The 24142-nt window shown below is 35.6% G+C and overlaps 1 protein-coding gene across 2 annotated transcripts in view; it reads right to left on the bottom strand.

The window, feature by feature from the left end:
* Positions 1-377: 377 nt before the first annotated feature.
* Positions 378-24142, bottom strand: part of LOC149772979 (uncharacterized) — a 65044-nt gene continuing 41279 nt past the window's right edge. Inside the window, exons 2-6 of one of the 2 annotated variants that reach the window (XM_089947007.1) lie at positions 23306-23411; positions 21207-21731; positions 16724-16735; positions 7685-7709; positions 378-6979 (exon numbers count right to left, since the gene is read on the bottom strand). In XM_089947007.1, the coding sequence (XP_089803133.1) occupies positions 5387-6979; positions 7685-7709; positions 16724-16735; positions 21207-21731; positions 23306-23411 (2261 nt within the window). In that variant the 3' untranslated portion in view covers positions 378-5386. The remainder of the gene's footprint in view (positions 6980-7684; positions 7710-16723; positions 16736-21206; positions 21732-23305; positions 23412-24142) is intronic. The other variant, XM_089947008.1, reaches the window with a different exon arrangement.

Below are 24142 nucleotides of genomic sequence, written 5' to 3'. Positions count from 1 at the left end.
TAGGGGAAATAACTTCAGAGACGCGAATGGCTTCTTGTCAAATTACTTTAACAAAGACTTCCAAGTCCGTAATGTAAGGCAGTTTCTATTTATTTGTTCTAGCTCACAAAGTACTCGTTATTGTTGCTAGAGGTACAGTTTTGTGGGAACACACAATCTCGCGTCGCATGGCATGATGGGAAATCTTGTACATGTACTTTCACAGGTGAAAACATAAGGATATATTTTTCACATGTAAAAATATAAGGATATAGTTTTCACATGTGCAAAATGTAGGAATAAACAAAAATCAATAAATTATTTCGCCAGTAAGTCTCTACATTTTTTCTAAAACTAAATAAATAAAGTCATTAGAAATGAAACAAGAACAATGGTACTGCTAAAATATAAGATTTATTTTTTAAATGAAGATATATTTAAAGCAAACTGTTCATAAATCTATGGAGAAAGAAAACATTGAGACAAAATAAAATTAACAAACACAAACTGGGGGCATGGCATATGCAACATAATTCCGATGGTAAAGTTTTCCACCGAAATCACTTCAAACAATAAGTTTATTTCAGTACTTTTAAAGGATCGTTGAATGACATAGCATCCTTTCCCTGTGTTGATATGAGAAACACAATTTCTTGTTCTTTCTCAAATTAAACTTTTCTGGAGAAATAAATAGAGTACATTTTATCAAATTACCGTCCGTACTCGTTTATAACTCTTGTCAAACGGAAAACAACAAAGATCCTGATCTGCTGTAGAATAAAGCGTCTGTAGATTAGGGTCTATGTTATTTGTTCTCCTGATTACTCCTAACAAACTGCACAAACACATATCTGCCGGCGCATAATGCGACGGAAGATCTGGGTCTGTGCAGTTTGCAGTACGACTCGTCTTATAGGCGAGTAAAGACGGTATACGCAAGACTTGGTGACGTAAATACTATTATTATACATTTTTATGTAAAAATCTCTTTCATGTTTCGGATAGCTGGCCTTTTTAATCCAAAATCAACAGGTCTTTTTCTTGTCTTAGATACAAGCTATCCATAAAATTGGGTCAATGGTTTAAAACATGATGAACACCACCTTTGACATATTGACTCAGTATTGAGTAATTTCTTTCGAGTTTCAAATGCAAGCCACCTACAATGTTTCCTCATGGTTTGTAGCTAAGGACTCAAGTTATATGTGGAATAGTTTTCTTTCCTTATATTCGTGTGACCATTGCTTTTAAAAGTTTAACCAAATGTTATATATCTTGTCTTAATGCAAACCATATGATACAGAACGTAAATAGTTTTTCTTCTTTTCGGTCCCAGTGTCATTAACCTTTCACATTTTGAGTCTCTTCCTTCCTTGCAATCCATTCACAAAGATTGATCGAAGTATATGATAAAGAATTCAAGATATCGTGGGGAACCATCTTTCATAGAGTAACTGTGACCTAGACCTTTAACCTTTTGAATCCAAAATCAGTTATCTTTCTTTCCCAAATGGAAGCCATTCCCAATGTAAAGACAAAGTGGCTGGTGCAATAATCAAGTTGAAAAGTGTTCCTTCTTTCAGTTCTTATGACCCTGACCTTTGACCTTCAGAGCCCTAAATCGATAGATCTCTTGACTGCACCAAACGCGAGCTTTGTACAAAGTTGTTTAATTGTAGATGATGAAGGATCGAATTTTTGTGCATGATCGAACTATAGAACAAACAGACAGACAGTCGGACGCATGCAAAAGACATCACAATAATATCATATGTCCTGCCTTATGGCGGGTGCATACGAAAAATCACACAACTAAGAATCAGATACGATTGACATAGTCTACATTTTGATTGTATCACACAGAAGAAAGCTTAAATAATTTAACGACAAAAATTAACGTACCAACCAATCTGCATCCCAATAGTCAGATAGTCTCAACCATGAATGCAGAAATACTTTGCTTATTTGCATCAAATATGTATCATTAAAGTTTCTGTAAAAATATCGAAAAAAATGAGAATGAAAAATAGTTATAATTATTCTGATCAAACAAAAAATAATCATGAGATCCGAACTGAAGTGACAACATTGTGCCAATAAAACAAAAAATATTACTTACGAGACCCATTGTGCCATTCTTGTGGGGGTGGGTTGAATCGAAACTTTGTTTCCTTTACCTAATAATTTAAATGAAGTCTTCTTCGCACATTGCATCAATGAATAATTTTAATGTTTTTTAAGCTACATTTCAATAAATTATGATGTGTTAGCAGAACTACATATGACTGAAACAAATATTTGGAAATTTGTCTCACGAAAATGTTTCCTGCCATTGATGAGGCCCCTTTTCATTGATTAGCAGACAGAGACGATAATCTGGTATGTCCCCACTATACTAATTAGTAGACAGAGAAGATAATCTGATAAGGCCACTTTTTACTGATTAGCAGACAGAGAAGATAATCTGATAAGGCCACTTTTTACTGATTAGCAGACAGAGAAGATAATCTGATAAGGCCACTTTTTACTGATTAGCACACAGAGAAGATAATCTGATAAGGCCACTTTTTACTGATTAGCAGACAGAGAAGATAATCTGATAAGGCCACTTTTTACTGATTAGCAGACAGAGAAGATAATCTGATAAGGCCACTTTTTACTGATTAGCAGACAGAGAAGATAATCTGATAAGGCCACTTTTTACTGATTAGCAGACAGAGAAGATAATCTGATAAGGCCACTTTTTACTGATTAGCAGACAGAGAAGATATTCTGATAAGGCCACTTTTTACTGATTAGCAGACAGAGAAGATAATCTGATAAGGCCACTTTTTACTGATTAGCAGACAGAGAAGATAATCTGATAAGGCCACTTTTTACTGATTAGTAGACAGAGAAGATAATCTGATAAGGCCACTTTTTACTGATTAGCAGACAGAGAAGATAATCTGATAAGGCCACTTTTTACTGATTAGCAGACAGAGAAGATAATCTGATAAGGCCACTTTTTACTGATTAGCAGACAGAGAAGATAATCTGATAAGGACACTTTTTACTGATTAGCAGACAGAGAAGATAATCTGATAAGGCCACTTTTTACTGATTAGCAGACAGAGAAGATAATCTGATAAGGCCACTTTTTACTGATTAGCAGACAGAGAAGATAATCTGATAAGGACACTTTTTACTGATTAGCAGACAGAGAAGATAATCTGATAAGGACACTTTTTACTGATTAGCAGACAGAGAAGATATTCTGATAAGGACACTTTTTACTGATTAGCAGACAGAGAAGATAATCTGATAAGGCCACTTTTTACTGATTAGTAGACAGAGAAGATAATCTGATAAGGCCACTTTTTACTGATTAGTAGACAGAGAAGATAATCTGATAAGGCCACTTTTTACTGATTAGCAGACAGAGAAGATAATCTGATAAGGCCACTTTTTACTGATTAGCAGACAGAGAAGATAATCTGAAGTCAAAGGGGAAGTTAGTTTACTCAGCTTGACTGAAATTTGCTACCTAAAATTCAATATTTACAAGATGAATTGTGGCCGTTGAACTTACGAGTTAATCTGTCTTGTCTTTAAAAAGCATATTACAACTGCAAAAGTCACAAACATTCGACATTTTTATTCAAATCTACTCTAGCAGTGCTTTTAAACTCTGGCTAAATCGTAACTAAAGTTTAATTATCTAAACATGAGTGATCCCATATTTGGAAGTGTACTGCAGGCCTATAATTGATACGGGATACAATCATACAAATATCAAGGTTCATCACCTATGTATGTACATTTGGGATATCTAAAAAAAATTACATGTTTTCATTTTCTTACTGACATAATACCTGCATGACTGTGTGAAGATAATATAGTAGATGATCTGAACAAATACAGAAAACTACATCTTTAGTTTATCTGGTAAAGGTATTTACACCCTATTATGCTGAAATTTATAACTTTTAACATCACATGTATAGAAACAATTGATAACTTTTAATATTACAAGTATACAAAAAAATCGATAACTTTTAATATTTCATGTATACAAATAGTATGAAGATAGCTTCTTCTTTTAATACATATAATAGGATATATTTTAAAAAAATATCAACCCTAAAGGGTTAAGTGAACAAATATTGTATTCAAATAAAACAAATTAAATGTTTAATCAACTTAAATTTACAAGATGAGCAATTGATGATGTATTCCATTTAAACTAAATCAATACATGTGATTTTACTTAATTTCACACAATTTCTTTCTTAATGTTTTAGATAACTGTATTACTGAATAATAATAATAATAATAATAATAATAATAATAATAATAATAATAATAATAATTCATTTATAAGTTGACCTCAGAGAGGTACGATTTTATGACATAACAAAGTGAAAATATTACCAAATTTGGTAAATTAGATTTACTGATTTTCAAATCTTCAGTTAAGATCTGTATAAATGATATATTAACTATATTAATACTGAAATATTATTTGTTAATAAATTGGATACATACTCTATTTTAGATTACAACATTTGAAAGACATGTGTGCAAGGAATAATATATTTGCCACATTTCGTGACATGCAAATGGAGTGCCTCAGCATCTATACTGGCTACTTTGTGCTAAAAATACGTACACTTTGGAATAACTTTCACAAAGATATACTCCGTAAAAATACACACCGAGCAACAAGCACACGATTTCGAATGTGATTTCTAAATGGAAAGAATATATTTGTAATGCTTGATTTTCTAATAAGTTCTGGGTATCAGTTTCATATCTCTTTTGTCCATTTACAAGCAAGTTATGTTTTTACAAAAAAAAAGTATAGACTGGCGGGTAAAAGGGACAATCCAACATCTTCCAACAATTTTACCCTTTTAGCTTTTTATGGATGTATCATTTTGTTATAAGACAGTATTTCTTTACACCATCTAGTAAACTGGAACACATGTATTAGTCTGTTAAATGACAGTATTATACCACAATGTCTGGAAAATTGGTAAACATAAGGCAAACAAGCTCCCGTATCCCACTCACCGTTTAGGAGATTTACACACGACTCCTTGAAATTAAAAATAAAATTTTAAAAAAAATAACAAAATAAAAAAAAGGCCTTGATTGTCTCTGGAAAGTTCTGAAAGCTAAAGAGTGTCTGGTGGATATAATCTAGATCTATTGTACACATACGAACGACTTTAAATAGCAATCATGGCGTTAAAACGTAATAGAGAGATGTGTTATTCCAAATCGGAGAGAACGTTATTCAATTTCATGAAGAACGTGTGCTGAGAAACATTTAAGAAGCTTGTTTACACTTCTTAAGGCTGGAAAATATTTTGATAGGGCATCATTTATATAGCGTACATAATATAACTCTGTATGGTTATATTTACTTGCGTACAGGTGGTGGTGGAGGAGGGGGCGGAGGTGGAGGTGGAGGAGGAGGGGGTGGTGGCGGTACAGTCATTGCGGGAGGTTCGATGTCATCAAGAGTAAATGTACCTCTGGGACTACCTGGTTCTGAGCGCGGAATTATCTCGGGTGGTTTGTCTGTGAACTGTACAGTAGTTTCCCTATGTCTATCAATGTAAGCCTCTGATGTATTCCCATCACCGCCTCCAAGAGCTGCTGCCAATTTATTTTTAGCGCTGGCTACAGCACCACTTGGCGGAAGGAGATGCGGAGTCCAGTTATTGGCGTTAGATGGGGTATTTTCCACTCCTGGAGACCGATCTTTCATAAATTTCTCAAGAAAATTTAATTTGCCCTGGAATGTACTGGGAGGCCCATCATGACTTGGATCTTTGCTCTTAGCCAAGTCCAGCGGTGGAGTCGAGGGTCTGAGAGAACGGGATAAATCTGGGGGCAAGTTTATTGGGGGAGTGCTGGCCCGTTTGGACTGCCGTAGATCTTCCTTGAGGGGAGTGCTGACCCCTTCCCGTGCCGACGGGCTGGAACGTTTTGATTGCCAGAGACCGTTCTTAGGCGGAGTGCTAGGCCGATTATATTCCCGGGAATCTTCCCTTGGGGGTGTACTGGGGCGTTTTGATTGCCAGAGATCGTCAAAGGGGGGAGTACTGGGCCGATCATATTCCCATAAGTTTTCCCTCGGGGTGGTGCTAGAAAGTTTGGATTGCCTGAGATCGTTCTTGGGGGGAGTGCCAGGCTGTTTGGATTCTCGAAGTCCGTAATACCCTTGTCGCAAATCTTCAAGAGGAGAGGTGCGCCTGAAGCTTTCCCGTGGTGTGGTTACCGTACTTGGGATGTCTAATGGCGGAATCTCTGGCTCTAGCACGGCCGATTCCCGCGGTGATGTAAAGGTACTGGGTATATCTACTGGGGGTGTAGGAGGATGTACTGAGGAGTTGGACATATAACTACTACGAGGAAAGTCTGGAGGAGGTGTGTCGGGCCTGATGCGCATTTCCACCGTGTCGTCCGGTTCCTCCGCCCAATCCGATCTTTGCATCTCTCTGTCACCCGCTTCTATCACTTCCGTCATCCTTTGCGCCATAGAGGAGCGTAAGTTCAGTTGAGAAGTCGTCGGCGGCAGGCTGTGTTCTGTCACGTACCTTGACGGCCTAAGCGGCGACACATGGATCGCACCGGTGTCGGATGCTTTGTCTTCTTGTACTGTTTGACGCCTTATCACCCGAGTGTACAGATGTTCACCCTGATGCTCTTCCTGTCCTTCACCTGTAGAAGGTCGTCGATCATGGTTCTGACGTGTCTCTGGATCTCTGGGGAGGAAAATAATATCCCCGGCACCGGGATTTGCCATCATTTGTCCCTCGTCGCCTTCTTTGGATGATTCTCGTGTCAGTCTGGTGGTGCGAAGGGATTTGCTTATTTCTGTCGTGCGTAAATCTATTGGAGAATAGCGCGGTCTGTCTGGGGTTGGTGACCTCGACCTTGACACTGATCTACTTGATTCTCGCTCTCGATCTACCTTCATGCTTTCTCTTTTCTCCCTTTCAATTGTCTGAAATAAAGGATAATATTTATGCGAACCTAAGCACTTATAAAACTATCACATGTAAAATTATTGTAATCACACTCTCTCTCTCTCTCTCTCTCTCTCTCTCTCTCTCTCTCTCTCTCTCTCTCTCTCTCTATATATATATATATATATATATATATATATATATATATATATATATATATATATATACGTGTGAAGGTGTGTAGTGTTGCAGTGGTAATGGTGCTGCATGACAGGAAACATACACTTCATACGAATTGGCTCGGTCAATACATTACTTGTTCCCCCATTTCATAAGACATGTTTCTTGTTATTTCTTTCCTGGGCTACTTATGATGATTAACCCTTAAAAGCGCATTCAAAAATAACATTGCAATGTCCTGTACATATCTTTAAATTATTTTAGATTGGGTGGCTAACATAAAGAGATCAAGGAATTAAAAGGATTTGTCAGACGAAGAAAGAAATAATATCCCGGTCATTCAACAATTCTTTTAAATACGTATTTATGATTGTCTAATTCATATATCTTCCAAACAGATTTACTTTATTTTGCCGTTGTATAGTTAGTTCCTTGCCTGTGATGGATTTAGAAAGCAATACAATGAAATAGTTACCAAAGACAAGAGAAACAACTCTCGAGAGCTTAAATACCAGTACGTTTAGGAATCGCGAAAACTGTACATCTAGAACAACATTACGTACCTCCGCTTCTTCATTGGTGATCTCCCTGTAAAATGAATCAATCAGCCAATCAATCAATCAGTTAATCAGATAATCAGCCAATCAGCACTAAAATACAACAATTAAAATATTGTTAAATCTAAAGATGATCGGCAAACGAATTAGCTCTGAAAACGAATTTTATAAATGTAATGCTTCCACTGGCTCAGCTTTGACACTCGTACAGCAAACAAAAGTGAATGGTGTAATTTATTTTGATTACCCTAAAGTACATTATGCATGTACATGTGGATAAATATTAACTGTTCCAATACAAACAGATTGATAAACGTTCAAGTACAATTTGGTATTAAGAATCGGACAATAATATGCATATTTAGCTGTATATGTATATATGTATACTTCACAGAGACAGACAGACAAAAGGTCATACATAAAAACGGAATCAAGATACAGTTTCTAAATTTTAAAAAGTGTCACTACTGATAATGATTATGTAGCTTGTATGCCATTATTGGTGCAAACATTCATCTATTTTCAAGCATTTTATATACAAATACAGATAGCTATTTCTTACCCAAAATTTACACCAGGAACCCCGAATTTTCTCAGCATCTATAACTATGGTATAATATTCCAAAGCCTGGTGTCTGCTGATTAGTGATGTGAAAGATGTTATCTAACCGACCCAAAACATATTTTTGCCGTTTCTATACCAACCATGAAACTCAAAAACACTCAATTATTGTTACACATCTCAACATCATTAATTATTTAGTTTCTTATGCAAAAGTATTTTTTATATAACCTTCATGAAAAGTTCCCAAGAAAATGAATAGATGAGATTAAAATGAGTCAATGAGAGTAAGATGAGTCAATGAGAGTAAGATGAGTCAATGAGAGTAAAATGAATCGCTGAGAGTAAAGTCCCAAATTAATTAGTAGATGAGATTAAAATGAGTCAATGAGAGCAAGATGAGTCAATGATAGATGAGTTGATGAGAGTAAAATGAATCGCTGAGAGTAAAATCCTAAATTATATTTCGAAATCAAGTCCTGTGAGATCCTACTCCTTTTGTGGCATTGTAGTTTTTACAATTCAATTATTAGTTAACAAGGCAATTTTACCAACGAGAACCTTTTAAGCATATGATGGAGGAACATCTGGAAAATTGGATCACTGTAGCTTTGATTTGAAGTGAGTGTTTTGTATCACCTGCCGTGTGAAGAATAATAAATACCTGTAAATAGCAAACCAATCCTTTGCTTACCGTATTTTATCTAACACAAAATAGAGTACACGAAAGAATACTTTCCTTTCTAAAGTAAAATAAGGTCTATATAAAAAAAACCATTCTGTATTGTCAGCCGTAAAACAAACAGTAAATGTGCCAGATTTAGATACCGCAGAAGTCGAAAATATTTTGTTGACCGTATTTCGTGTAAGTTTTGTATGCTATAAAAATAATTCTCACTGAAACTAATTGAAATAATGTGTAAAATAATACTAAATTCACGTGCATTCCACGTTATAGCGCTGGATGCATCATGCACTAGCACAACATCTTGTTTGAATTTACTTGTGAATATATGTATGGCATTTGGTTAGTTCCAAACATTCACGTGATACATGCATCATATAATCTCTCCATAATAGTTGTGTGATGTCCCGATGACCCAAGAGGACTTCAGACTAGAGCAAGTAGTTAGTTTGCTTTTCTGAGAGAAAGAAAGAGAAAGATTAAGCCTTCCCCGTGCTATTTTGCTAAATATGTTTTATTTTTTTAAATGTCCCCGGTTTTAGCTCAAATTTAGTCAAGAAAAAAAAAATAAATAATGAATTGAAATTAGAAATATACATAAAGTACTTCTTCAGTTTTAGTTATATTTCGGATTTATATATTCACAGGGGCACCGTGTGGTCAAATTGTCAAAGGCACTCGCCTTTACATATCATTTACACATCTCACCCCTGTCCGCGCGAGTTCGAGTCTCGGCTCGACAAACATTGGTATGTGAGAAAGCTTGCCAGCAGCTTCCTGTGGATCGGTGGATCTTCCCCGCTTCTTCCTCCACCAAACATACTGACCAACATGTATTGCCTATCATATGCTGAAAATAGCGTTAATCCCAACAAAATTAAGCCAATGAAATACTGACAAGATCCATATCTATATGTACTCCATTCGGTTTATATCGCACATTACATTTGGTCAGATAACTTGCCTAAACACATTTGGTGATTGCTTTTCTTCATCTCTACTTATTTTAGCAAGATTTCAGATAGCATCAATTGTGATAAATGTTTACCTTTTTCTGTGTGCTTGACCTTGTCCATAATTGAGGATATAGTTTTGGTGCATAGCTGCTTCTTTTATCAAGTTTGTAAGTTTTTCACATGGGTCTGACTTCAAGACCCAGCCTTGGTTATGACCTTAGAAGGTTTTAGAAACGATTTTTTTTACAGTTAAGGGTAAGTTTTCATTGAGAAGATTGAGTTTTTTGCTCCTTCAGAAAATGTTATTCCGACATCGGTCACGTGGGGATATATACAAATTAGAGATCAATACGATTACTCATCATTCTTTAATTTCAGTCTGAAGAAGAATGTACTGTTGTGTTCAGATATACTTTGAGAGGAATCATTTCTTTACAAATTATTCATTGGAATTACAATGTGCTCATCGATAGTTTTGAAAATAAATACTTTGGGATTATTGAGGACCCGTAAAAAGGCATTGTGGATTTTATCATTGTAATACATCAAGATTATTGGTATATTAGCATATTCAAGACTACTGGTACATCAACACATTTAAGATTGGAATTCAATCGTAAAATAAAAGGAATTCATTCAGAACACGATACTTTTGAACTTGTGATGGAATCTTAAGGCTTATTTGGGATCAAATTCACATTATTGTAAGTTCTTATTAAATTTACATTTTATAACATAGATAATTATAGTTTTGTTGAATTTTTACTAAACTTTATAGTTCTGCTTTTTTGTTATTTAGTTTATGACATAGATAATTATAGTTTTGTTCAATTTTTACTAAACTTTATAGTTCTGCTTTTTTGTTATTTAGTTTAAGACCATAGTGTAGTAACGCAATTTAGAATATTGTTGCGCTAGGGTATTGTAATTAATGACTGTACATCGATCTGAATTTCTCGAAGTATTTATTTATTTACGCATGGGTTAAACGCAAAGGATGGCCCTATTTATAATGTCACTATGAGTTGGTAGTCTCGTTTTATACACTGCTACTATTGTCCTGAAGGAAAATTCACGAATGTGTTTTGTCTCTTTCTATAAAAGAATCAAGACCATCTGATTTTGTGCAAGGTTCTTGGTATCATAACTTCATCTTTTATGGGCTGATTGCCAATTACTGATTTATTTCACATTTGGATAGAAATGTGTTGGTCTTGTTAAAAATATTGTCGTGAATACGGATGACAAAGAAAGGCACTGTCTTGGATATTAAATCACTGATGTTAATTTATGCCAATCGCTATATTTGTTGAGGGATGTTACAACTTGAAAGCTGGTCAACAACACATCTCCCCGACCACTTGTAAAGATTTGAAGCAAGCAGCATCCTCCTGGGCATGATTTATGAGACTCGTATTAAATATTGTTTCAATCCTTCTTTTAGTTTTGTTGTTACGAGTGTTAAAACCTATTTGAACTCGTCAATACATTTAATGCCTGTCGAATGGTAAAATGATGGTCTATAACACGATTTGCATTTCTGCACGCAAGACAACTGCAAAATATACTTCCGACATAGCACATGCAAATGATGGTGGCGAAAAACGGTCTTCCAATAAGATAAAGGATGCTATTGGGCAACGATTTTACTGTAAATTAGGGCGCCTTTGTACTAATCTCCGAATGAGATCGGGCCCCGACACAGATACAGTTTACAGATTTCATTTTATCATACATTTATTAGGTGGCTTCATCGGTTTCAAGATCGCGAATCCATAGACGATGACACGCGTTCAAGACGACCTCTACTGCGATTGGTGAGGGGAAGTGGTTGCCTTGTAGAGGGTTCACCTTTAGCCTGCTTACGTTAGAAAGACTGGAATATACAGCATACAAGAAGAAGAACTTCAGACTTCTTGCATGAGAAAGACATGAACACGTAGCATATCAGAATACCAGCTTGTCTCCTTAAATGGGAAAGGCACGAACACTCAGCATTAGAATACCAAGTTTGAACTGCTTACATGGGCAAGACAGGAACATATAACATATTAAGATTCCAACTTCAGATTGCAAGGAAGACAGAAACACCTGACAAATTATGGTACTTACTTTAGACTGGTTACGTAGGTAAGAAAGGAACACCGCGTGTATTAGGATACGAAAGTTCATACTGCTTACGTGGAAAAGACAGGAACAGACTGCATATTTAAATACCAACTTTTAACTTTTAACTGATTACGCAAGATAGGAACACCCAAGATGTTAGGTACCAGCTTTAGACTATTTAAGCAAGAAATGCAAGAACAATTAACAATTCATGGCTTAACCTTAGACGATTCACGCCAATGACTTTGGACTATTTAAGCAGGTAATGCAGGAACAATTAGTGATCAATGGCACTAAATTTAGACTATTTACGCAGGTAATGCATGAACAATCAGCGATTCACGGCACTAACTTTAGCCTATTTAATGAGGTAATGCAGGAACAATCAGCGATTCACGGCACTAACTTTAGCCTATTTAATCAGGTAATGCAGGAACAATTAGCGATTCACGGTACTAACTTCAGCCTATTTAATTAGGTGATGTAGGAACAATTAGCGATTCACGGCACTAACTTTAGCCTATTTAATCAGGTAATGCAGGAACAATCAGCGATTCACGGCACTAACTTTAGCCTATTTAATCAGGTAATGCAGGAACAATTAGTGATTGACGGCACTAACTTTAGCCTATTTAATTAGGTAATGTAGGAACAATTAGCGATTCACGGCACTAACTTTAGCCTATTTAATTAGGTAATGCAGGAACAATTAGCGATTGACGGCACTAACTTTAGCCTATTTAATCAGGTAATGCAGGAACAATCAGCGATTCACGGCACTAACTTTAGCCTATATAATTAGGTAATGTAGGAACAATTAGCGATTCACGGCACTAACTTTAGCCTATTTAATCAGGTAATGTAGGAACAATTAGCGATACACGGCACTAACTTTAGACTATTCACGGAGGCAATGCAGGAACAATTAGCGATTCATGGAACTAACTTTATAATTTTTTCATGCAGGAACGCAGGAACAGTTAGCGATTCATGGCGCTAACTTTAGACTATCTACGCAATCAATGCAAGAACAATTAGCTCTTCGTGGCATTAACTTTAGACCTATGTTACTACTATCCCATGTTTCGATTGCATAAATTGTATGCTGTACAAGATATTTTAATTTCAAGAACTTTAACGCACATCACTGACAATGAAACAACAATGGTGACGGATGGCCTAGCATATCAGTGTAGAAACGTTCGGGATAGTAATAGCATCTTTATATTCCATTTCAATGCACACAACGAGTATAGAAGATATGCAACGTTTAAAAGCATTTACACGGCATCGTAACATTGTTATATATGAAATACCAGCCCGCTTATCACACAGGTTCAGTAGGAATTCCAAACCTATTAGGATATCAACGTTCGACTGCTTTGTGCACGAGAAGCAGGAACATCAAGCATATTAGTAACTTTAGATTGCTAACGCAAGGAAGACAAGAACACATTGCATAGTAGGGTACCAACTTTTTACTGCTTATCTGGAAGAGACAGAAACTTCTAGTATATTAGGGTGCCAACTTTAGGCCGCTTACGCAGGCGAGGCATGGACACTTAGCAATATGAAATCAACTTCCGACCCCTCACGCAGACTTGGCAGGAACACCTAATATATTAGGATGCCAACTTCAGACTGCAATAGCAAGAAAGACCTTTTGTATCAAGGTATCAGTTTTCAGTGTGAACGTGGGGAAAGACAGGAGCACGTGCATATTAAGGTGCCACCCGCAGTCTGCTAAAGCAAGAAAGTCAGGATTACATTGTATAGTGGGTTTAAACGTCTGACTGCAAACGTGGCAAAAACAGGATCACCCAACATACTAGGATACCAACTTCAGACTGCTTACGTGGGTAAGGCATAAAACCCCAGCATACCTGGATACCAACTTCAGACTGTTTACGCAAGGAAGACAGAGTAATATACCATATTATGGTACCGACTTTAGACTCATTAGGCTGTCATGACGGGATCAACTTTGGACTGCTTACGCAAGGACTAGAGGAATGCCCAGGATATTAGGGTACCAACTTTCGATTTCTTATGCAAGCAAAACAGGAATAATTAGCGTACTAGGGCACCAACGTCTGACCTATAGTAATAGCATTCCAAGCATTAGCACTGTACATTAACTGAAGTGCAAGATATTTCACTTTCATGAACTTTTAACACACTTCGCTGAAAATGAAGTCACCATTTATCGTCCTACGCAGGTGAGACACAGGCTATCATATCAGCCTGCAACGTTAGAGACAGTAATATTATCTTGAATTTTCAGGTGAATGCATATAACGACGTAGAAGATATTTGACTTTTAAAAACATTTACACCGCATCGTATCATTGCTTACTTTCCCGGCAAGACTGTCGATCACGTGATTGATACAGGAAGGCCAAGCACATCAAGGTACCAACCACTGACATGCAATAAGCCTGTCCCAAAGTTTCCGTTAAATACAGCAAGATCCTATTAAGAAGACATGTGATTTTGAACAAGGTCATTATATGACCTTAACGCAAATGAAATTGTTAAAGACATCACTATAGACACGGGAAAACTGGTATACATTTCTCATGATTAGCAGGCGAGACAAAACGATTTAGATGTTCATACTTCACTGACCGTTGAAACATCACATCTTACTTGTTACGGTCAGTGCACAGTTCCTTGGAAACCAGTTGACAATTTGGTCGGGGACTCGAACATCACTTATCAAAAGTCAGTACATGCCCATTTATAACAGAATACATACTCTTTTATACCTTTGGTAGGGGTATCACGAAGAGATCCATTTGGCAAGTTAACTTCAATTTTCTATTATAGAGATAATAGTTTTTGATTGTATATCCTTCCTTGTCTGTTTGCGTGCAAGCTATTATCACTATTTGCTAAAGCAAAAAAAATTAAAAGCACTTCTTGAATAAAAAGATTTAATTCTTTGACAAGCTAAATACGAGAGACGAGTACGATTGATTGATATTTCCTCAAGGAGGAGTTCAGCCTTTTAATGCAAATTATGAGCTGTTTAGAGCAGTGCAAAGCTTCCACGGGATGTGTACCTACCTGTGCCCATAATAAATCCATTATTTTCCTGTCTGCCATTAACATTAACATAATAGTAATAATAATAATAATAATAATAATATTAATAATAATAATAATAATAATAATAATGATAATAATAATAATAATAATAATAATAATAATAACAGTGGTATTAGTAATTCAGCAAGACATTTTTCCAAGGCTAGACTATACTTAAGGATTATATTCGAACCATGCATACTACTTTGATTTCTAAGGATTTTGAATATTGATAATATTCATGGGTTTTTCTCTCATCTTTTTTCTCTTGCGTAAAAGTCCCTAATTTTTCAAAACAACTGATTATAAAATGAAAGATTAAAGATCGTAATACATTTTATTCTGACATTAAATGTTTCAGACATAGAGCAAAATACGGTCGAGAAAAATTTTATACAGCTATTCTAAGGATATCTGGTTAGAGGAGTCTATGCAAACAAATAAACAAACAAGTAAGTAAGTAAGTAAAAAGTAAGTAAGTAAGTAAGTAAGTAAGTAAGTAAGCAAGTAAGTAAGTAAGTAAGCAAGTAAATAAGTAAGTAAGCAAGTAATTAAGCATGCAAGTAAGCAAGTAAGTAAGTGAGTGAGTAAGCAAGTAAGTAAGTAAGTAAGTGAATAAATAAATAAATAAATAAATAAATAAATAAATAAATAAAATCTAATTATTTTTGAGAATGGTTAATTGATCTAAAAAAATAGCTAAACAAAAATATTGCGCTCCTTCCGCTCTCGGCAATAATTTGTTTCATTTATTATCAACTTCATTTTTAATTACCAATTCTGTGCTTCCTTGTATTGGCCGAAATGCTTGTAGTTGGTGTCCTTGATTATAATTGTGATAGCTTGCTTCACCTCATTAGACTTGACTTTATAAATTGTTAGCCTCAACAGACTTGACTTGATAATCTGATAGCCACTTTCGCCTCAGGAGACTTGAATTTATAATTTGATAGTCTCTTTCGCCTCAGGAGACTTGAATTTATAATTTGATAGCCAATTTCGCCTCAGGAGACTTGAATTTATAATTTGATAGTCTCTTTCGCCTCAGGAGACTTGAATTTATAATTTGATAGCCAATTTCGCCTCAGGAGACTTGAATTTATAATTTGATAGTCTCTTTCGCCTCAGGAGACTTTAATTTATAATTTGATAGCCTCTTTTACCTAAATAGGATCTACTTGATCACAGTTTAAAGAACAACAGGTAAACTTGTTTGAAAGTAAGAGCAACTTAGTCCTTCAGTTTCCGATAAAAAAACTTATTACTATTATTAAACCTGTATCACGACATGTAGCAAATTACCACAATAATATCCTGTATCTATTTTCTTATTATTATTTTAATAAACAACGGATCTTTTTAAACTCCGTTGAAAAGGCCACTAAAGTATAAAACATATTTCTGTACATTTAGGAGATAGGTAGTCCGTGGAATATGTAGTCCATGAAATAGGTAGTCCATAGATAGTCCATGGAAAACGCAATTCAATTATAAATACCGTTTTAAATAATTAAAAAGTTTGAAATTTATACAAAAATAGTGCGATAACGAAATATTCGAGCACGTGTGAGTCACATCTGTGAAGCCCGTGCAACATAATCAAGTAACCCCTTATTTATATTGTATTATCTAAATCCTCCTACCTGATCGTTGACCTAAAACAAGAAAACAAAGCAAAAACAGTTGGAAGTAATCTCAAACACATAATACAATTGCAAGAAAGAAAACACCGATCCGAATGCAGATTTCTATATTGATTGATCCCAAAATAGCTTCGTCAGTCAAACAAATGCGCCTGCTATGCAAATTACTGATGAACAAAACAAGTACAGCGTAAGGACTGAAGCGAAAAGCACGCTTTTGTTCAAACGGGTTTTATAATAGCACTAAGTTTAACTTTTAAACCTTCTTTTTAACACGGCTAAAAATCGTGTTAACACTGTTTATTGTATTTTTAACAAAACTCCAACTGTTTACTGTATTTTTAACAAAACTCCAATGACCCCATACTGGTCGCGATACACAACCAACCACGGTTGCGGTATTAATAGAGAAGAAATGATTGATGATGTTTAGCCCATTAGTTTTTTAAGCATATAAACACATGAAAGGTTATATCGTACCGACCCTTACCGACTGCTGTCCTCCAATCCACTCCGCTGCCAAGAGGTCCATACTGTATGGGGACTGTATAGGGATTTCATTTGGAATGTATTCTATGTACGAAATTCGTACAGACTGTTAATTGGGTCCATCAAAAGACCTCTATACTATAAAGGGGCTGAATTATCGCGATGTATTAAGTAATGGGACTTATAAGGGGCTTCTTTTATTTAGTCTTCAGATGGGGTCAAGCAAAATGGGACGCATGAGGGACTTCGAAGTTGTAACGGAACACGTGCTTCCACAAGTTTAGCTGTAATATAAGGCAGCATAATAGGGTGGAGAATAACACAACTCAAATTATTTTATTAACTTTTATCAAACATCAAAGAGGGTTCATATATATCTGGTCAATAAAACGTTTTAGGACTCCACACCACAAATCATTATTAATTTTCTTGACCAATGGGACTAAACACCACAAACCATTATTATTTTCCTTGACCAATGGGACTACACACCACAAATCATTATTAATTGTCTTGACCAATGGGACTAAACACCACAAACCATTATTATTTTCCTTGACCAATGGGACTACACACCACAAATCATTATTAATTATTTTTACCAATGGGACTACACACCACAAATCATTATTATTATCCTCGACCAATGAGACTACACACCACAAAACATTATTAATTTTCTTAACCAATGGGACCCTACACCTCAAATCATTAGTGATTTTCTTTACCAATGGGACTCCACACCACAAATCATCATTATTTTCCTTGACCAATGGAACTACACACCTTAATCATTATTATTTTTCTTGACCAATGGGACTACACACAACAAATCATTATTAATTTTATTGACCAAGGGGACACCACGCCACAAATCACAATTAATTTCCTTGACCACTGGGACTCCACACCACAAATTATTCTTGACCATTGGGACTTTACACCACAAATCATTATCATTATCCATGACCAACGGTGCTCCCCAACACAAATCATTATTTTTCTTGACCAATGGGACTCCACACCACAAATCATTATTTTTCTTGACCAACGAGGCTCCACAGCACAAATTTATTTATTTTCCTTACCAATGGGACTCAACACCACAAACATCATTAATTGTCTTGACCTATTGGGCTCCAAACCACAAATCATTATTATATGTTCTTGACCAATGGGACTCAACAACACAAATCATTAATATTTTTCTTGACCAATGGGACTCCACGCTACAAATCATTATTATTTTTCTGGACCAATGGGACTCCACACCATAAATGATTATTATTTTTCTAGACCAATGGGACATCATGCCAAAATTCATTATTAATGTTCTTAACCGTTGAAACTCCACACCCCATGTCATTAATACTGTTCATAACCAATGGGACTAAACACCACAAATCGTTATTATTATCCTTGACCAATGAGGCTCCACACCACAAATCATTATTATCCTCTACCAAAGGAACTCCACATCACAAAACATTATTAACTTTCTTGACCAATGGGATTCCACACCACAAACATTATTCATTTTCTTGACCTATTGGACTCCACACCATAAATCATTATTAATTTTCTTGACCAATGGGACTCAACACCACAAACATTATTAACTGTCTTGACCAATGGGACTCCACACCACACACATTATTCATTTTCTTGACCTATTGGACTCTACACCACAAATCATCATTAATTTTCTTGACCAATGGGACTCCACACCACAAATCATTATTAATTTTCTTTACCAATGGGACTCAACACCACAAAAATTTATTAATTTTCCTTAACAATGGGACTCCACACCACAAACATTATTCATTTTCTTGACCTATTGGACACAAAACCACAAATCATTATTAATTTTTTTGACCAGTGGGACTCAACAACACAAATCATTAATATTTTTCTTGACCAACAGGACTCCACACCACAAATCTTTATTATTTTTTTGCATTCGACTACACACCACAAATATTTATTATTTTCTGGACCAATGGGACTCCACACCACAAATCATTATTAATTATTTTTGGAAAAAAAACTTGTTGTAACAAAACAACGTCGGATAAAGGTAACTGTTGATTGAATGGATTCAGGTTCTAAGCGACATTTAAGAAATTGTTCCTAATTATGTATTCTTATAAAAGCATTATAGCAGTTTATTTCACTAACCTTTTCTTAGTTTTCTATTGTCTGACTTATCATTCAGTTGAAATAAATTAACGGTTTTTTATCTATAAGATCTTAATTTAAATTTCACTTTGGTTTATTAACTACAGCTACATTTTGGAGCTATATTTAGCACAGACCAAAGATCTTAAATCATGACCAAAGTGTTAAACAGAAGAGAAACAGCAATAATAATATTAGCAATTACCTCCCCTGCATTGGACCTCATTTTGAATGTTGTAGGAACTCAGAATGCCTCGGCTGCTATCGGCATTCAATTCCATTTGTTTTATGTGTGCAAGCAAGATACAAATGTATTACATCCAAACACTAATAAAAGATGTTGGACATCTGAATGTAACAACGTTATATTAGTTTGTCAATCCGGAGTGACTGGAAAGACGACAAGCTCGAAAATATTTAGGTACATTTGACTCAAAAAAATAAAGGGGTTTTGAATCTGACTTTGAAAGATGTTTGGGTGAAATATCTATGCTCAAAGCAATTTTAGCCTACTGTAGCTTCATTTTTAGTGATTGTTTTTAAACCGATCCATTGTCATTAATTTAGCGTCACAGTGTGGTGACTCGCACTCAAACCGTACTTTTTTATGCACGTTTTTTTAAATGCCATGTTAACAGATGGGTCCTAGCTTATAAATTGGTTACACAGCTTACTTAGTAACTATTTAGTACTAATAAAGTGTAACTTTTTTGTCATCGTTCTTAAGACAAAGACAAATAATATATTTTGAAATTTTGTTATCAAAATAATCGATGATAATTACAATGTAAATGTATAGGCATATGAAAGACACATTCTAATAAAACAAGGAATACACTAAATCTGCTAAACTATTCCTGTACAGGTTGCAAATGGTCTAAATTATGATAGGTTGCAAATGGTCTAAATTATGATAGGTTGCAAATGGTCTAAATTATGATAGGTTGCAAATGGTCTAAATTATGATAGTTTAGGTAAAATCCTTAAAATTACTGAAGATTATCCTGTCTACAAATAGTGTCTTACTGGAAACTGAGACTATTTACCGTGGACACTAAATCCACAAATAGTTATTGAAGTCTCGATGACCTGCAATGGAACTTCACACGGCTAACAGACTAAAACTGTATAGGGACGCAATATAGTTTCTATTCATTAGTATCATTAGACCTTTGTAAAATTGCACTGGACAAATGATTGGTACAAGACCGATTTCAAAACAGGTCTTCAACAGTACCCATCAGAAAAGGATATAACAGGAACTTCTATCAGCCACATGCACGAATCATAAAACTGATTGATAATGCGCTGAGAAAAAAAAAATATTTTAGGGTAAGGGAAAGAAACTGGAATATGATATCTTGCAACTTTACGGTGGCCAACCGGGCCTGGTCTGGACAAAAATTCCAACCTACACCCTTCATGTGGCAAGTCCAACATGTTAACAACTTCTACATCACACATCTAATCAAATTTACCTTTTTTCTATTATTGAAAAATTTATATTACAATAGTGATAAATCATTGAGTGTCTTCAATGGAGTCTTGTTAAAAACATTATGAAAAAATGTATCACATAATTTTTAATTACTGACGTTTAAGAAAAAGAGATAACACTGACGAAGCAAAAATTGTTGAAAGTAGTAATCAAAGCAATCAGGCAAGCTGTTTTCTAGAAAGATTATCAGGTATTAACGGACAAAGGATGCTTGGTAAAGAATTATAGATAGATGTTATTAGTCTATTGTTAACTTACAACATTAGTATAGCAAGTATTGTACTGACGGATGTGTAGTCGTTCAAAGTTATTTACCTTATTTTTGGTGGACTGGGCGATCTATGATGTGATGAATGTCCATGGTTGCTATGGTGACGTTTGTGGTGCCTATCATGTGATTTGGATCGATTTCGCTTTTTGCTGTCGTCATCCACGTAGATGACCTGTCGAATGATAGGAACCGGTCCTGGTTCCACAATAAATTCTGGCATGGATCTCCGCTGTGCCCCAGGTGGTCCTACTCTTATGGTACCGTGTGGAGTGGGAATTAGCATCATGGGAGGAAGGGTTTTGTTTAGGGTACCATGCCGGGACCGAGACGCATCTCGTGACTTTTGGGGCGGGGACGGAGGCGGGGGTAGAACACCCCCTTCTGTGCCTGGTAGGCCAGAGATGAAACTCGGGTGCGGGTTGTGGATAGTTCCATTTGAAACCGGAAAAGGGACGCGTACCATGGGCGGGTGCGTTGCTGTATTCATAGGAAAGCCATTCGCTACAGGTCTAGGTCCGCCATTAGCATAATTAATCTTCATTGACCGCTTTTTATCATGCCTAGAGTTCCTGAAGGACAAGAAGAAAAAAAAATTGAAGAACGAAAATGTTTAAATTTAATCATCTGACTCCAGTTTTAATTAAACTTTTTAAATGTTTCCTCAAACCGTGATTTCATACTATCTTCGGATAAAAGTGAAAATATAGCTATAATATTCAGCGGTAGAATAAAGAGAAAGGATTGACTTTAGCTTCATATACTTTATGTCTGTGTCTCAAGGTTAAAAACCTAACATTTATTGGCTGATCTCGTAGTGCATACAACTGTATGTTAATTAGCCTTTCCCTACAGTGAATTAAAATGCATAGATAATGAAGGAAATGTCATTTTCACATGTCTCTCCCGATAGTATGTATTACCTTATATAAATTAACAAATCATTAAGCAACTTTCCTCGACGAAAATAAAATTCTGTCTGATCCGTGGTGATGCTTGATCCCTATAAGAATAGGATCTCAGCTTAAATACTGTTAGATGCACATTATGCATCGTATAAGCAAAGGCTTTTGCACCAATAAACACAGCCTTTCTTTTAGCTTTACAACACTAAGGTAAGATTTAGCTAACTGATGTGGGCTGGAAATTATAATAAGCAACGAAAGTATAAATCCAAGTGAAAAAGAAAACTTTGACATTTCAGCAAAAGTAAAACTCGCCTGGTTGTGTATTCATGTCTATAACGCTAAAATATGTAACATATTTCGTAACAAATGCGTACATTTTAATCAAATAAAATACAAAAAGTGAAGATACAACACAGAACAACATGCCAAATATAAAGTCCATCAGATGGAAGGACAAGCCCAATGATAAAACACATGCAAGATATAGAATATGTCTGATGAAAGCGCAAGGCCAATGGTACAACACAAGCTAAAAATAGAATATATCCGATGGGAGGGCAAGCGCAATGATACAACACATGCTAGATATAGAATGCATCCGATGGGATGGCATTCCCAATGATACAACATATGCTAGATATAGAATGCATCCGATGGGAGGGAAAGCCCAGTGATACAACACATGCTAAATATGGAATATATCCGATGGGAGGACAAGCCCAATGATACAACACACGCTAAATGTAGAATATATCCGATGGGAGAACAAGCCCAATGATAGGACACACGTCATATATAGAATATATCCGATGGGAGGACAAGCCCAATGATACAACACATGCTAGATATAGTATATATCCGATGGGAGGGCAAGCCCAATGATACAACACATGCTAGATATAGTATATATCCGACGGGAGGGCCAGCCCAATGATACAACACACGCCAAATATAGAATATATCCGATGGGAGGGCCAGCCCAATGATACAACACACGCCATATATAGAATATATCCGAATGGAGGGCAAGCCCAGTGATACAACACACGCAATATATAGATTATATCCGATGGGATGGCAAGCCCAGTGATACAACACACGCCAAATATAGAATATATCCGATGGGAGGGCAAGCCCAATGATACAACACACGCTAGATACAGAATATATCCGATGGGAGGGCAAGCCCAATGATACAAAACATGGTAGATATAGAGATCATCCGATACAACACATACCTGATAAAACAGTATATGGCTATCCCTATGAATGCGACTAGGAGTAGAACTCCCGCGACGGTAGCGGCGGCGATCACCCCAGCATCCTCACTTGCAGCATCTACCCCTGTAAAAGAACAAAGTAAACAATATAGACAGTAATGCTGGGTACTCAGTATAAGGATTCTAGAAATAGAAAGATGAACATGCAGAGCCAAGGATATGTAACACAAACTCCCTAGTTATTTTTTTTTCAACTGCTCATTTAGGTTACCAAAACTAAAAGCAATACGCACTTTCCTTCGCTGAAACAGTTCCAAAAGCGTATAGGAGATTTGAGCGTTTCCATATTTCAGTGATGTGTTTTGAATATTGGTTAAATGGAATCTTTATAAATAGCGAAAAGACAGGAACTTAGTCTATGCGTGAGCTTGTACTTATGTGTGTGAGTATATTACAGTATGTGAGTTTATGACAGTGCGTGTATTTACTACAGTATGTGATTTTATGACAGCATGTGTATTTGCGACAGTATGTGAGTTTATAACAGTATGTGTAGTTACGACACATACAAAAAATTTAACCGCCATAGCCGCAACTGATGGGAATTTTTTAACAATATTTTCATGTGAAGCAACAAATGATTGATAATGAAAATCCTAAATTTTCTTTCAGTTTCCATGATACGCCAATGTCACTTTATATATATATATATATATATATATATATATATATATATATATATATATATATATATATATATATATATATATATATATATATATATATATATATATATATATGTATATATATGTTTAGACCTATTTCTTGTATTCCCTGTTTTGTCCACCCCACCCA

This window comes from Sinohyriopsis cumingii, unplaced genomic scaffold (genome assembly GCF_028554795.1).
Source record: "Sinohyriopsis cumingii isolate HCF-2022 unplaced genomic scaffold, ASM2855479v2 utg000940l, whole genome shotgun sequence".
In the NCBI taxonomy this organism is placed as follows: domain Eukaryota; kingdom Metazoa; phylum Mollusca; class Bivalvia; order Unionida; family Unionidae; genus Sinohyriopsis; species Sinohyriopsis cumingii.
This window is presented reverse-complemented; position numbering and strand designations above follow the sequence as displayed.